The following is a 15,588-nucleotide window of genomic DNA, read 5'->3' on the forward strand; positions in this document are numbered from 1 at the left end:
ATTATCATTTCCAAGTCTGGGGCTGGTGGCTCTTTGTACAACTGTTAGGGCCTTAGAGTTACTCGTCTGGGTTGGTTCATCTGCCTCTGGCAGTGCCCAGGAGTGGAGTTGTAGAGAACAGAAAGGAAAGAGAAGATGAACAGCTTGATCCTTCTCCTGAATCCTACTGGCTTTCCCTAGTCCAGGCTTTCTGAACTAGCTGTTGATACAAAACAGCTGATTGCAATTGAATTATCTGCCACGAATTTCTCTTTTTTTTTTTTTTTTTTTTTTTTTTAGTAATGAGTTCTGCAAGTTTAATTTTAGGTTGTATGGTTAGGTATTGACTACTTTCATTCTTGTAGCCTTTCATTCTTGTAAATTTTTATTGTCTGGAACTTCTCTAAAATTATAACAAGAAACAGTGAATCATTGCTCTCTACTCACAGTCTCTCTAACTTTCAAGATTTAATGCACCCCTATCATGCTCTCCCTTGGGTAATTCTCTCCAAGGCTGAAGAGCAGAAGAGGGTTTTATCTATTTAATCTCTCCTTATGGTGAAGGAGATTCCTTACCTTTTATCATCCTGTTTGTCATTTGCTGTGTCATTAATTCCATTGTAGGTTTTTTTTTTGGTTTTTTTTTGGAGGGGGAGGAATGAAAGTGGGAGAAAAGTAGAAAGTAATATATTATCAAAGAGGAGGTAGAACACACACTTATCTAGACTGCCTCCTCTTGCCCTACATGCTGAGTAAGAAGTTTTGCTACAGAAGTGGTCAAAAAGACGCTTGAGATGACAACTGTTACTCGTGCTCTTCCAGTTGCAGTGGTTTAACCCAAGCACATTTACTTGGAAAGCTACAGATTTATGCTCTGCATGTAAACTTACACTCAGGAAAACTTGTATCATGAAACTGCAGGTAACAGGTGTTAAGAGGAATCCAGCACATGCTGGAGTATTGGCCAGGAAATGAAACAAGATGTATAATTTAAGAATCTTCAAGTTGTTTGCTTCAGTTTCAGTGGAAGTCAGTGGTTACTTATCAAAGCAAAGTGGTGCAAGGTAAACTCCGGTGAATTGCCTCTTGAAGCAAATAATAAAGCCCCCAAAATCATAAAGGCAACCTCAAGACTAATTTACTGAACAGCTTTCAAAGCTCAAGCACTCCATGGGATGAGCTGAATTCCTTCAGGGTAAGAGCTGAGTCATTCTTTCAAAAGACAGTGAGGATGCACTAAAAACCTCTGACTCATAGAGATGCTGATATGGGACTGTGCTTGTGCTTTGAAATGAAAGTCATCCAGGACCTACTGAGACATGCTTGAACACCTCAGGAATACCAAAATTCTTCCACTAAGTGCCAAAATGAGCGTGATCATGGATGTGGGGACATGACCTGATTGCTGCAGAAGATCTTGGAGTGTGAAATTAATGCCCTTTGATTTATTGAAAATGCCATACTTCTGGAACTAGACTCTTTATTCATTTACATCATACATAGCTATTTATATTGGAGCAGGAGAAAAACTGTTTCAGTGTGATTTGCCCTGGCGGAAATCACAACCCAGAGCTCACAGAAATGACATAGGGCTTCTCGGCTCAGACTAAATAACTGCTGAGCATGATCCATGTGAGCAACTGTAGGTAGCAGAAGGGAATACACATAGCAAATCAGGAATCATTGCCTGCAGGCTTATCCCTCCTTATTGCAAGGTAAGTTGTAAAGTATATTGTGTCACTCATGTAACTAACAATGAAATACAATGAAGGAAGTAAGTGATTGCTTAAATTCACACAGAAGTCAGAGGTCAGTGCTTACAAAGGGTGGGTGAGAAGGGAAAAGTTCAGACTGGCTTTTTCTTTTTGCAGCATAGTTCTTGCATGTGTCCACATCTATCAGTGATAGATTTGCCAATAGGGAAAAAAAAATAAACCTGATGACCTGGCACAAGAAGGAACACCAGCCCTACAGGAACAAGGGAACTGCTCCCTGCAGAGTCACTTTCTCTTCTCACTGAGATGAGTAAAATAAAGCCTGCCAGCAGCACACAGGAACACAGCAATCCAGCCTGCAAAGGAGTTGCAGGTATCTAGAGATTTCTGATGTTCTGGAATTGAAAAAGAAATCCCTCTCTGAGCCACGAGTGCAACCACAAAGATTAAAAATCAACTCCTGTGTTGAACCCTTCATGAACAGAAAATCGAGGAACAAAGCAGTGAGATTTACTGCAAAGACAGGAACTTTGTGTTCTTCCACTGATGTGACAAATTAAGTTTTTCTTAACACTGCATAACTGACCTCTCTCCAGAGCATGATAATCATACACAAGCTTTAGATCAGTAACCAAACAGAAACAGTTTTATTTTTTCCTGATACAAATGCCAAATATCACAGCCATAGACATCAGCAAAAAGTTGTACCAAATAAATATGACAGCTTGATAACAAATTTAAACACAGTAATTATTGTATAAATGGTTAAACAAATGGTATTATTGCTAGCAGAATAAGCATCTCCAGGGAAGAGGATTGAATACATAATATGGAAATAGATTAAATATATATATAAAATATACTCAGTTTATTGCTTGGATAGATAAATATTAAAGTATTTGTGCACATCACTGGGAACGAGGCACTTATTCAGGTTAGTATAAACAAGGCCACTTGTTAAGTAAAAAGAAAAATGTTAATAAGCCTCCAAAACATCTTGCTGAAACCTGAAACCTTGAAGCCTTAATTAAAAACCAAAAAAACCCAAAAAAACCCCAAGCATGCTGTTACAGATGTATTTATAGTTCACCGAATTGTAAAAAATCCAATTTCTTAAGAATGGGACAAATCCAGCATGCCTTACTGAAAACATTGGGATTTTTTTCCCCAGGAAAAAGACTTTGGTATCTGACTTATGGATCTTACTCATGCTTGTCCAGCTTTTCAGTGTTTGCTTTGTCCTTTTCTTTGTTATCACAATTTTTCATTATTGTTTTATATATTGTTACAAAAACATTAATCTGATTATCCCCATCAACCTAAATATTTCACAAACTTTTAATCAGACACTGTTCAAAGTAGTGATCAAGTTGTTGACTGGGCTAAATATCTGGCTTGTAGAACATATGGGTTTTGATATGATTTTACAAAAACAAGTAATAATTAAAAAAAAGATTTTGCCTGCAAGCACCTTTAATGATATTTTGGTCTGGTAAAATTCAAAAGCAGAAAAATAGCTCTACTGATAAACACTTAAATTCTGTATTTTATATATATTTTTTAAAAAAGATCATCTCTGCTTATACAAAACAGGCATTCCATAAATATTAAAATGTTCTATTATTTACATGTGTCCATTCTGCTGTAGAATCATTGACTGCTATTATCCAAACATGCAAGTTCTAGGAGAGAAATTCTGCTTTTCACATAGTGATGTCACACATAGGCACAAAGGCAAATTTGATCTTAGTGTACATTTGCAACTTAGTGGTGAACTTACTAAATATAAAAAGTATCCGTGGGTTAAGCCTTTGATCTTTCTTGTGCACATAACACACGGATCACAAAACCAGAAACTTCATTACAAGACCAAATTGATGTCAGGTGTCTGGGGGAAATGTCGAAAGCATTGGGCAGGGCTTATGGATAATTTTTTCAGGCTAAAACTCAGATTAATTACAATAAAAGATGACTGCAAGAGTTTAGTAGTGGAGTTTGACCCTTCAGGTGCTGCAAATATTCTTCAATTAAGCTGTTTAATCACCATCTTTAGAAAACCTGGAAAAGGTAGGACAGCTTCTGACCTGACTCATTTTGTGAAAGGTTGACAAAATCCTGTTAAATGAGTGAAGTCATAACAACACAAATCCAGAGCAAGAGATACCAGCATGAGTCTCTCTGTGGGCATATTCACACTGTACCATGAATCACAGCACAGATATTCCTAGGCTAGTAGAGATTCCTGAGTCTTTATGGCTCACAGGACAACTGTGCAGAATTATTAGATCAGGTCTATCTGTGTTGTCTGACCCTGCAACACTGCTTTCAAATTGAATCCTGCTCTGCTAACTGATCTCTGCAGCATGAGCCCTGGAACACCAAATGCCAAGTGTATTGGGGGACTGCCTGTACACACCACCAGAAGATGGTGGTGATGGAAGGGAAGAGACATTTTAGCAATGTCTCAACATCCCAAATCAGATTTTATATAGTTCAACTCTATTGAGAACTCCATTGACTGCAGTGCTGTTTGACAATTTCATGGACAGTGGGATCAAGTGCACCTTCAGCAAGCTTGCAGATGACACCTGGCTGTGGTGTGGTGTGGTTAACAGGCTAGAGGGAAGGGTTGCCATCCAGAGGAACATGGACAGGCTTGAGAGCTGAGCCTGAGCAAACCTCATGAAGTTCAACAAGGCCAAGTGCAAGGTCCTGCACCTGGGTAAGGGTAATCCCAAGGACAAATACAGGCTGGGCAAAGAATGGATTAGGAACAGCCCCGCTGAGAAGTATTTGGGCATGCTGGTGGATGAGAGGCTGGACATGATGCAGCAACATGCACTCCCAGGCCCAAAAGCCAAACATATTTGGGCTGCATCCAAAGCAGTGGGGCCAGCAGGGTGAGATGGTTCTGCCCCTCTACTCTGCTCTTGTGAGACCACGCCTGGAGTGCTGCATCCAGCTCTGAGGCCTCCAGCATAGGAAGGACATGGACCTGAGGGAGCGCATTCAAAGGAGTGCCACAAAGATGCTCAGAGGGCTGTGGCACCTCCCCTATGAAGACAGGCTGAGAGAGTTGGGGTTGTTTAGCTTGGTCAAGAGAAGACTCTGGGGAGACTTTAAAGAATCTTTCAGTACCTGAGGGGGCTTAAAAGAGAGCTGTGGAGGGACTTTTCCTAAACATGTAGCAATAGGACAAGGAGAAATGACTTCATTCTGAAAGAGGGCTTATGTATTAGGAGGAAATTTACTATGAGGGTGGTAAGACACAGGCACAGGTTGCTCACAGAAGTTTCAGATGCCTCATGCCTGGAAGTGTTCAAGGTCAGGTAGGATGGGGCTTTGAGTGACCTGATATGGTGGAAATTTTCCTGCCCATGGCTGTGGGGTTGGACCTAGATGATCCTGAAAGTCCCTTCTGACCCAAGCCATTCTACCCTTTTATGACTTTAAGGACTTACGTAAAATGCTAACAGGACAAAAGGGACAGTTTCCTGAAGGTTACATAGCTCTCATAGCCAAGGACTTGACAGGGACAGAAGAGGTCCTGTCTGGATAAAAACATCTCTGGGACAGAACAGGTAGTGTCCGGATAAAAACTGACACAGGACAGTGCTGATCCAAACGTGCCATTTTACCTAATTCAAGAATGCTGAGAGAAAACTAGAATTACTCTTGCAGAAGTAGTCACTTGTTAAAAAATGCCGAACAATGACCCAGCATGTTTGTCAAAATGTGCTATGATTATGTAGCAATAAATACTACTTGATTCAATCAAATTTTAATTTTTTCTTCTCTTTTTGTTATTCAGTATGGCAACTAGCTATGCTGGATTCAATATCATGATTCCTAGGCTCAGTTCAGCAGAACCTTGTCCTCTGCATTTTGATTCTATCATCTTCTCTAGGTACTGAAATACTAATGCTTGCATTTCTCAGCAGTGGACATGCACTAAGAAATAAAATCTACCTTACAACACTTCCATGATCCATTATAAACTTAAGAGGAGATAAGCATCCAGTTTCAGTGAAAACCAAAATTTTTTCTGGATTTATTGCATTCTTTGGCTTTATATAAACATAAATAAAAAGAAATTCTCACATTAAATAGTTGAATAGGAATTTGCAGGAAAGAGTATGTATTGGATCCTATGACATGCAACTGTTTATAATGCTACGCTGTATAATCTAGCTGTCTTTTGAAAAAGTTCAGTTAAGTAAAAAAAAAAATTTAAAAAAATCACTGGTATAGATTAAGTCAAAAACTTATAGGACGGAGGATCCATGCTTAAGGCATTCCATCACCTTTCAGACTATTTGTAGATATTGAGTTCTTTGTGAGAAACAGTACAAAATTTTACAGAAGACAGTAAGGATCCCTCCTCTCAAGTATTATGTGTTTATGAAGAAAGAGATCTCTCTTATTGCAGACAGGATATATAGCACCATTGTTCAGCTTCATTTATTCTTTTGAAATGTCAGAAAATACAAAACCACAACAATAATCTCTCCCTTACAATACAGTCCCTTGAATTGCTGCTTAAAATTAGTGCATGGTATAGGGACATCAGCATTTCCTTTCGTGCAAAGTGGGAGATTCAGTTCAGCTTCTTCTGTTGCTGATAACGGCAGTAAGAGCTCAGGATAGCAAGTTTCAAGTACACCTAGAAACATGTGAATTCCTTGTGAGTCACCATTATCTGCTGCAAAAAAATGTGCAGTTCAAGAGTTTTTTTGAGGCACTCTGGAAACTCTGGCTTGAATACTGTGGTCTTGGAATCAAACCTCTGAGCTGTCATTGCTGTAATTATGTGGTAGCATCATTGGTTCATTGCTGCCCGACTCATTTGTATGTTCCTTCTTGTCAGAATTTCGTTTCCATTTTAGCAGCAAAACAATAATTGCAATTAAGCAGATGGCAAGGAAGACGGCAGCAGCTCCACCAATGATTGTGACTATGCTGATTCCTGCACTTTGGTTATTCAGCTCCCTGGGGAGAACACCATTGAGTGCAACCTCCCTTTGCGGCACCTGTTTCTTGCTGGTGCGATCCAGGGCTATGTGCTGTATGTTCGTTCCTCGGTTGCTCTCTGCTCCAATGTCTCTTGCAAGTTCTGGGGCCTGCTCAACTCCCCTCTTCTGCCTTCTCTGTGTGGATGCTCCTGGGCTGCCAGCACTGAGGAGGGAGTGGTACTGGTGCTCCACGCTTCTTTTGCCGATTCCACGGTTAGCGTTCTCCTTGGAACGTACAGTGTAGATTGTATGGACATACCACTCCCTACCCAAAGACACCTGGAAAGAAACATTCTGTATTTAAACACACACATACTAAATCTGGGAAGCACTAAATGCAGAGGAAATCAGTCTGTTCCGAACTGAATGCCTGGAGAAGCACTTTCAAAATCATGCACAGGTAACTTCTGTGTGCCAATGTGCACCAGAAGAGTTGCATTTTCTGACAAAATTTTCAGAAGGTTTAGTCTCCATTCCTCTCCACAGTCAGTCTGTGGCTACCAAATGCAGACGAAGAAAACTATGGCTTTGGCATGGTTTTGGTGCTATTAGTACCAAAAGCCATTCAAAGTGTCTTCAGCTGTGGATGGGCCACAGAGAAGGACCTTCCAATCCCAAACTACCAAGTGATTAGGCCCCAGCTCTAATTTTACCTAAACATAAGAAAGCAATTTTTTACTGCAAGGAAGGTTGAACACTGGAACAGGGAACCTGTGGAACCTCCTCCACACGGATGTTCAAAAGACAACTGGTCATGGTCCAGGGAAACCTGCTCTAGGTGACCCTGCTTTGAGCAGAGTGTTGGATCAGCCATTTCCACAGGTCCTTGAAAAATTCATCCACTCTGGGTTGCATGAGTCCCTCCAATTTGTGTAGATGATATTGACCTTCCTTCAATTTCTCTCATCTATCCTGGATACACACCAGATTTGGCTTCTACAAGGTTTAGCAGGCTTGTCTGAATACTGTCTTAAAGCTACTGCCTGTTAATTTGAATGGTTGCAGCCCAGTTTTGTTATTTTGAGAAAGAACATATTTTCTATTTTACTCTTGTTTTTCACAGTATTTTTCAAGATATACTTTTGTTTCTTTATATTCTCATTTTTTGGACAGGAAGAGGACCAAAAATCATGGCATTGGAATCCATGGAAATGGATTCTTCACATAAAAAATGAGATTTCATTTTCCTGGTGGCAGATTTGAAACTCTTTTTATACTTTTAAGTAGGACTTTTTTGTTAAATACTCTACTGCTTACAATGGGACCTTCAATACTGAAGTGGCCAGGAGTAGAATCAAGATCTCCTCCATATTTTTCCTAATTTATACACTTGAGTTGCACATGCAGTTTTGCAAATACTAGAGACAAACAGTAAAGAGAGAACCCTATGGCTGGGTTATATTTATCAAAGGGCTGAATGCACACAGCTGAAGGATTATATATAATTAAGAAGTAATTCCACCCTTTAGTTATCAACTTTTAGGCTTTCCAGTGCTTCATACTGTGCAAGCCTTCAAGGAAAGAATTGTACAGAAAATGCCAAGTATCAACTTGATTTTGATTAAGCTCACTATAAATGCTTATGATTTTTAATTTTTTGTCTTTGAGAAGTGAGATGGAAAGCAATAAAACAATGCTGTGCAACAAGAATCTTATTAACTTAAAAGAAATGTACAAGAGCAATTTGCATAACTTCTGGTTAGTCTGTGGAATTATACAAGAGAAAAGCAAGAGTATCCCTACAGAAACACTCTAATAAGTGTTCTAGATTTTATATCTATAAGTTTCTAAGCTTTTATAATTGTGTTTGACTGCCACTGGAATCAGAATAAATCTTTCTGTTGGTTTCAATTTGATTTATAGTTAACAACAATACTTGTGTGTTTCTTCCTTGGTTTAGTACTCTTGCTAATAAGCTACAGAAATCATACCTGAAACAGAGGAGTTGAATCTACTTTAAATCCATCAGAGCCTGGCTGTTTAACTAATGGAATTGCTTCAGGATCATCTATTGCAAGTTTTGCATTAAAAAGTACATTTCCAAAGCTCGTGGCTTGTGTCTCTGGCTGAGCTTTGTCCTGCATGGAGGGGGAAAAAAGTTTGTAAACCAGATTTATTTATTTGAGGAAAAACAGTTTTAGCATTTACTTGCAATGTATAAATTGTGTGCTTTAAACATGCAATTTTATGTAGTCTAGGGAAATACTACTACAAGAGAAAAGACATGAGAAGCAGTTGTGGTCCCATCTGACTTGTACTACTATTTAATCTCTTGCCTTTCTGGAATAAAAGCTGAAAACACTAGAGAACAACCATAGCTACACTTCTTAAATAAAACAGATACATAAATGTGGTCTGAAATGAAAGTAAGAAGTCTATTTCCCAGTCTAAAGAAGCTACATTTAATTTCATTAACATACAGTCATATAAATTTGTTTAGCTTATTATATGATCATCTTAATGTTAACTCTAAAAGCTGGGCATCAGGTCTGCAGTTACCTGGTGTTACTCTATAGTTATTTTCAGGAAGGAAATTAGATCATCCAAGCCAACTTTAGAAGTATTTCTCTTTCCCTATGGACTACAGAGGCAGCCTGGATGACTAACTTTGCAGTATACACTAGATTTTTTTTCACTAAATATGAAACAAATTCCAATCCTTCACTTGCATGCCTCCTAAAATTCTCTCTATGGCCCATGGATACAGACAACACAGAGAAAAAGTCTATGATCTAACTTTGGTTAAACTCTTAATGAAGGCAGTTCCCAGAAAGATAAAGAATAGAACCAGAAGGGAAAAAGGCAAGATACTGCCTCCGTCAGCTCATGTTAGCCTGGAGCTTGAGTCAAAAATTTGGTGCTGTTGAAAACATTTCAAAGAATAGCTGGGTTTTGGATAAAAGACAAGTTAGGAAAAAAAATGAAAAAAAATATATATATATGCATCCTCCCAGAATTAGAACACTTACCACAATCTTAAACCTGTACAGAAGGGATGGAGAATCTGCAAGGCACCCATATTCAGTGTTGGATGGATTATATTTGGGTACATATCCATCGGCTCCTGTGCACAGGAAAACCTTCTCGATGCTACAGTAGAAGGAATCACCCAAATTCTGCACTGGATCCACCATCACCCGACCGTATATGACATCACCTGTGAACAGCATGCACAGCTCTGGTTAGACTGGAACATTTATCACAGCTCTGAGGCTGAGCTAATAAAGCCTTGTGAAGCCTCAAGAAACTTAGTGCAACAAGCACAAAGCTTTACTCCTATCTTGTTTTGGGAGCAACAGGATCCTGACAGTGTGGAATACAAATTAAATGTGCATGATCTGTGAACGATAATACCTTCTGAGAAAGCAACGTCACTTTCTTGCCCAAAGCCCATCGAGCCATCAGACAGCCACAATGTCTTTTTGGAGAGGAGGAACATCTGAGTGTTCAAGCTGAATTCAGCAGCCACTGGGTCACTGACCTAAAACCACAAAAGCATAAGGCTCTTCAACTAGACTTTTAAATGAAAAAAACATAGCATGATCTTAAACTCTTAAACTCTTAAAACAAAGCATGATCTTCTCCCAAGGTACATTACCTAACAGTTCCGCACATCTACATGCAATAATACAGTTTAAAATAAAGATCTCCTGCTAGTAGAAACATATTTCTATGTATTTTATATGCAAACAACCTTTGGATTGTCTGCATCTGTGATATTTGATAGTACTTTATGTTAGTTTCTTCTCATATCCCATTGGGATTTCTTCCAAATCCCAACTAAGGAGGTGTCCAGGGCAATTTACGTATGGGGTAACATGTGGAAAATTTTTCCCTCAAAAACTTGTCTCTGACTCTTCACAGCCTGTTTTCTCTATCCCATTTTCATTCTTCCACACAAGTGCCACCTCTGCTTCTGATCCTCTGTCAATATTTGAAAGCACACATTGCTGAAGATTTATTTGCAAGTATCAGTTCCAATGTGCTGCAGGATGTATCAGATCATGCATGTGAAAATGCACCAAACCATTTGAACACCTTTTTATGCTAGTGTTTATCTTTTTATGCTAGTATTTATCTTTACATATGACACACTTATCTATGGTTCTTCTTTGATTACATGAAAAGTATAAAATTAATCAATACTATCAGCAGCAGTTTTCCATGGGACCATAAAACAAAAAAAAGAAGGCAAACTATAAAGGGACATGGCATAATAAAAGAAAAATTATACAGTGAATTGAAGAACTGGGGGAGCCTAAAGTTGAAAAGGATGCAAGTACCTGAGGAAACAATATAAAAGACACATATGTCCAAAAAAAAAAAAGGAAAAAGAAAAAATAAAAAATAAAAAATAACAAGAGGCCACTAAACAAATTTAAAAAAAGCTAACATATATATGTATATTTATGTATATTTACATTTATATATGTATAAGTGTGTGGACAGGAAGGAAAGAAAACAACAAAGAAAACATTCTTGCTGGCTCACGGACAAGGCTCCATTTCACAATAGAGTCCCAAAACTATCAAAGCAACAGGATCTGGCAAGAAGAATGAACAGCTCAAACCTTTTTATAAATGGAGTGCTACTTTTCAGAAAAAGAAGCCCTAGAATCACAGCCTTTGCAAAGAAAAAAACAAAAACAAAAGACAAAAGAAGCCATTCCCTTAGAATGACTCTTTCTAAATGCCTGAGAAACAGGACATTGGGTTGTAGTTCCACAAATACTTGATTAGCACAACTGTTTTCCATCTGTGTAATTTATGACAGTCATTTAAGTGTAATTACTTCTGTGGGCATTTGAGACATTTTATAGAAGAGTTCTTAAAAAATAATCGGTGAGGATCTCCTGGGTGACAAAGAGTACTGTCAATTTATTCTGCCTATTTGTCACGTCCATCAACTCTGCACATGCACAATATGGGGACACTGCAGATCACCACGGGATCAAAGCCCATATGATACTTGGTACCTCACGGAACAGAGCACTCTTGAGATTGGGCCATCCCAGGGCAAGATTCTGAGTATGGAAGTGCTTCTGTCAGGAAATAGTCATACACACTGGAAGAAAGGAGATGCTGAAAGGACTGGGATAAAGCAAAGCTTGGAGGTTGAATAGTGTTCATTTCCAGAGAATCCCAGAGTGAGACAGTGGTAATAAAATCCTCACTAGAGTTCCAGGCTATTTGCTTCACTCCTCAGGGGCCACAGAGAGAGGAAAAAGGAGATATGCAGATTATACAGGTTGAAAAAAGAAATGTTGAACCAGTGGGGAAAGACAAAATACATTTTCTTCTTGCTTATTAAAATGGCTCCTCACTTGTGACCAGTGAAAACAATTATGAAGGAAATTAAGACAAAAAGTTTCCAAGGAAATAAAAAGCCCAAGAAGGTAAATCAGTATGGGAGCTAGAATATTAGACTAAGAACTGGGGGACACAACTCTTGTCCTGCCTCATCGTTTTATCATTAGACTTTGCAGTCAAAAATAATTTTGTTCCAGTTGTGACACCCATGCTCACTGACTTCAGGGAGTCACAGAGTGGTTTGGGCTGGAGGGCATAGTTAAAGATCATCTCACCCAACTTCTCTGCCATGGGCAGGGACACTTTCCACTAGACCAGGTTGCTCAGAGGATCCAACCTGGCCTTGAAACATTGACAGGGATGCGGCACCCACAGATTCTCTGGACAACCTGTGTCAGTGCCTCGCTGCCCTCCTTGTAAAAAGTGTCTTCTTTTCATCCCATCTAAACATACCCTCTCCTTCAGTTGCCCCTTGTCCTGTCACTGCAGCCCTTGGTAAAAAGTCTGTCTTTCTTATAAGCCCTGTTTATATGTTGGAAGGTCACAATAAGGTCTCCTTAGCTCATTCTCTTCTTCAGGCACAACAACTGCAAATCTCTCAGCCTTTTTTCATAGGGGAGGCATTGCAGCCCTTTGACCATTTTTCTGGTCTTCCTCTGACCTCCTATAACAGGTTCATGTCCTTCTGGCACTGGGCACCACAGGACTGGATGCAGTGGGCCTGTGCAAGGTGTCAGGTGCTCTCTATTTTAAGGACTAGCATCCTCCAGGCTGATCCTTCAGGGTTTTGTTTCTTATTTGTAAAAGAGTGGATACAAATGCTTATTCAGTTTTGCAGAATAACTAAAAAATTCTTAGTGGTAAAGTGCTAGATTCTGCCTACTGAATTTGTGCTCTTGTACTGCTGCTTTTTTTGGGATCTGCTTTGCGACATAGTGCTTCAATCTGTGATCAGATGGAAAAATCATGGGCCACAAAAGGCCCAAGCCCCTTTTACCTTTTACTATGAGTATCTCAAGAAAAAGAGCTGGTCTTGGCGTGAAAATTGTTGATGATGGGGGTTTAGCTGGCTACAATCTATAATGTAACTTTGCACCTTATGCCTATTTTGAATTGATGTATCTGAAACTTCCATATACTGTATTATTAAGGCCTTATCTGATAAAATAACCCCTACAGTTCCCATTTATTTATTCCAAGGCAGTTCTAATTCTTAGCCATAGCTTTTACTTGTAGGCTACTTCCAGGTAAGAGTTAGGTCTCTTCTTAGGCTACTTTGCCCATTTTGCGATGATTTTTGCACATTTTTTGACCTTTCTTTGAAATATCAACATCTTGTTGTTACTAGGATCAGGAACAAGTTGTGGTTTAGCATTGCTATGAATTGCTTTAGAGTCCCTAGAAGTAGATTAGAAATTCCAGACAAAGGCTGAAGTGCTGAACTTCCCCTCACTCATTCCATTCAAACTTCTCCAAAATGTTGAAATGTGGTTAACTCGGAGAAGGCAGGTTTCACATCAGATCATGTATCATCCCTCTTCTTTGCCAGGACTTAATGCCCTATCAGGAATCATCTGTTCTACCACAGGTGGCATAAAGCCAAATAAAAGCATAAAGACTGCATACATTCCCTTGTGTACTCTGGCAAAGTCAACAGAAAAGTGATTGTCTACCCCTGACTGATATGGATTTATTCTGTAAGATGATTTAATAGCATAATCTATACTATTAATGAGCATGAAACCACAGCCACACTGTTCCAGTATTAGCTGTATTGGCTCCAAATAGCCAAAATGATATAACTTCCTCCTTACACTTCCCAAGGTCACACTAGCCCTTTTGATACCCTGGAATGCTGGCAGTTTATGTTCTCTTAACTATCTAATATGACTCCCAGTTTGTTTTTTTTTTAAATGAGTATTTTCTACAGCAGAATCCATTTCCCCATGATTTGCTCGCTGTTACACAGCCTCACAGCTTGGCTTTACAAAAGGTATGCTGTTTGCCTGTTGCCACATATTCCCATATGATCCATATTGCTATGGACTGGATTTGTTCTGGTCACTTTTGTGAGTTTTAAAGCTAAGCATTTTACCAGTGTTGCCTATCTACACTTCCCTCTAGAGTCAGTGAAGGAAGTTCTACCTTTGGACTGAATAAGTCTTCTTCTGGAGGTTCCACTTTTAATACCAGAGACCTAACTCTGATTTTGCATCAGAAGAAAACCTTCTGATAATAGTTTTATATTTTCCTAATTATCTGATAAAATTATTTACTACCAAAGCTAACAGACACAAAAATAATTGCCAAATGTTACTACTGCATTCCAGTAACTCTCCCCTAAACCAATGGTTATTTAGCAGGAGAGGAGCATGTGCTCTCCCACCAGTTTAGGAATGCCTTGTTTATTAGCAAGAAATTCAGTTTCTAGTACTATTATTACAAGACCAACAAACGGGAATCAAATTAGAAAGGGAACATGACGAAGGTGTCATTGGAACAGCACCTGCTGGAATCGGATATCCAGATCAAAAGTGATGGGCTCTCTAGGGTTGCAGATCACTGGCAGGCTGTACTCCTGGTGTGGGGCAGTGGTGCAGGCAATCAGCTTCACCGTGTACGTCCCAGAATAGTCTCGAACCTGGACACAGAGAGAGAGGGAGCTGTACCACCAACATCCCAAATAACAGGCCGCGGCAGAAGAAGACTTAGTGGGGGCTGAGGTTTTACCGCGAAGTCTGAAACAAAGCTCCACTGCTGGACTGGCAGGTTGTAGGTTGGCTCACTTCGGATGAGGCTGAGGCTAAAAGTGAGGCCCGGGTGGTCAGCTGACATAACCATGGAAGTCAGAGATGAAGCTAGAAACATGCCAAAGAGACAGATTTGTCACCTTTAGTGTTTCCTTACAAACTCTCAGAGCCTGAAAAACATTCCCAATAATTCCCAATAATGCCACAGCTGATGTTAATACCTTCGCAGGGCACTGGGTTTTATTAACTGAAACTAAAATCAATTACAGTCAATGCAGCTGAGCCTCTTTGATTCTTGTTCAAGTCTATGCAGCAGCTGCTTTTGGGCTACACAACGAGAACAGTATGAAGAATAAATTTAAGAGACAGTGAAAACAGTGAGAGTGGAATGGCAGAGATCTATAATCCCTCCTGTTTTAAACTTGGAATGTCAGCCCAGGAAAACAAAACATAATTTCTCTTAGTAATTGAACACTCTTGTCTCTGCCTGATAGGCAAAACCAAACACTAGAGGATGGCTGAGAAAAAGTAGAATCACCATGAAGGAGTTTTATGGGTTAAAAACACCTGAGTTAAACGTAAAGATATTTCCTTTTTTTTTTTTTTTTTTCTCCTGACTGTTGTTCAGCAGATTTAATTTAGTTAGATATTCTTTTCCATGGCTGGTATTCATGCTGAGATTTGTGTCTGTAGACCGAGTTTTACACCTGTAATTGTTCTGAATAAAGACACTGGGGTTTAAACAGATTAAATTGCAGGAATAGGTCCTTGGCAATGACTAATTGAATGTCAGTGAGAGTGTTATATTAACAGAGTGATACAA

General features: G+C 39.3%; 1 protein-coding gene across 1 annotated transcript in view; it reads right to left on the reverse strand.

Annotated features, from left to right (window-relative positions):
• Positions 1-2,333: 2,333 nt before the first annotated feature.
• The window catches only part of FREM2 (FRAS1 related extracellular matrix 2), a 124,950-nt gene continuing 111,695 nt past the window's right edge, over positions 2,334-15,588 (reverse strand). The window contains exons 19-24 of the mRNA XM_058829580.1: positions 14,746-14,873; positions 14,522-14,656; positions 10,061-10,187; positions 9,676-9,863; positions 8,638-8,784; positions 2,334-6,985 (exon numbers count right to left, since the gene is read on the reverse strand). Coding sequence (XP_058685563.1) covers positions 6,473-6,985; positions 8,638-8,784; positions 9,676-9,863; positions 10,061-10,187; positions 14,522-14,656; positions 14,746-14,873 — 1,238 coding nt within the window. The 3' untranslated portion in view covers positions 2,334-6,472. The remainder of the gene's footprint in view (positions 6,986-8,637; positions 8,785-9,675; positions 9,864-10,060; positions 10,188-14,521; positions 14,657-14,745; positions 14,874-15,588) is intronic.

Source organism: Poecile atricapillus, chromosome 1 (genome assembly GCF_030490865.1).
Source record: "Poecile atricapillus isolate bPoeAtr1 chromosome 1, bPoeAtr1.hap1, whole genome shotgun sequence".
NCBI lineage: Eukaryota > Metazoa > Chordata > Aves > Passeriformes > Paridae > Poecile > Poecile atricapillus.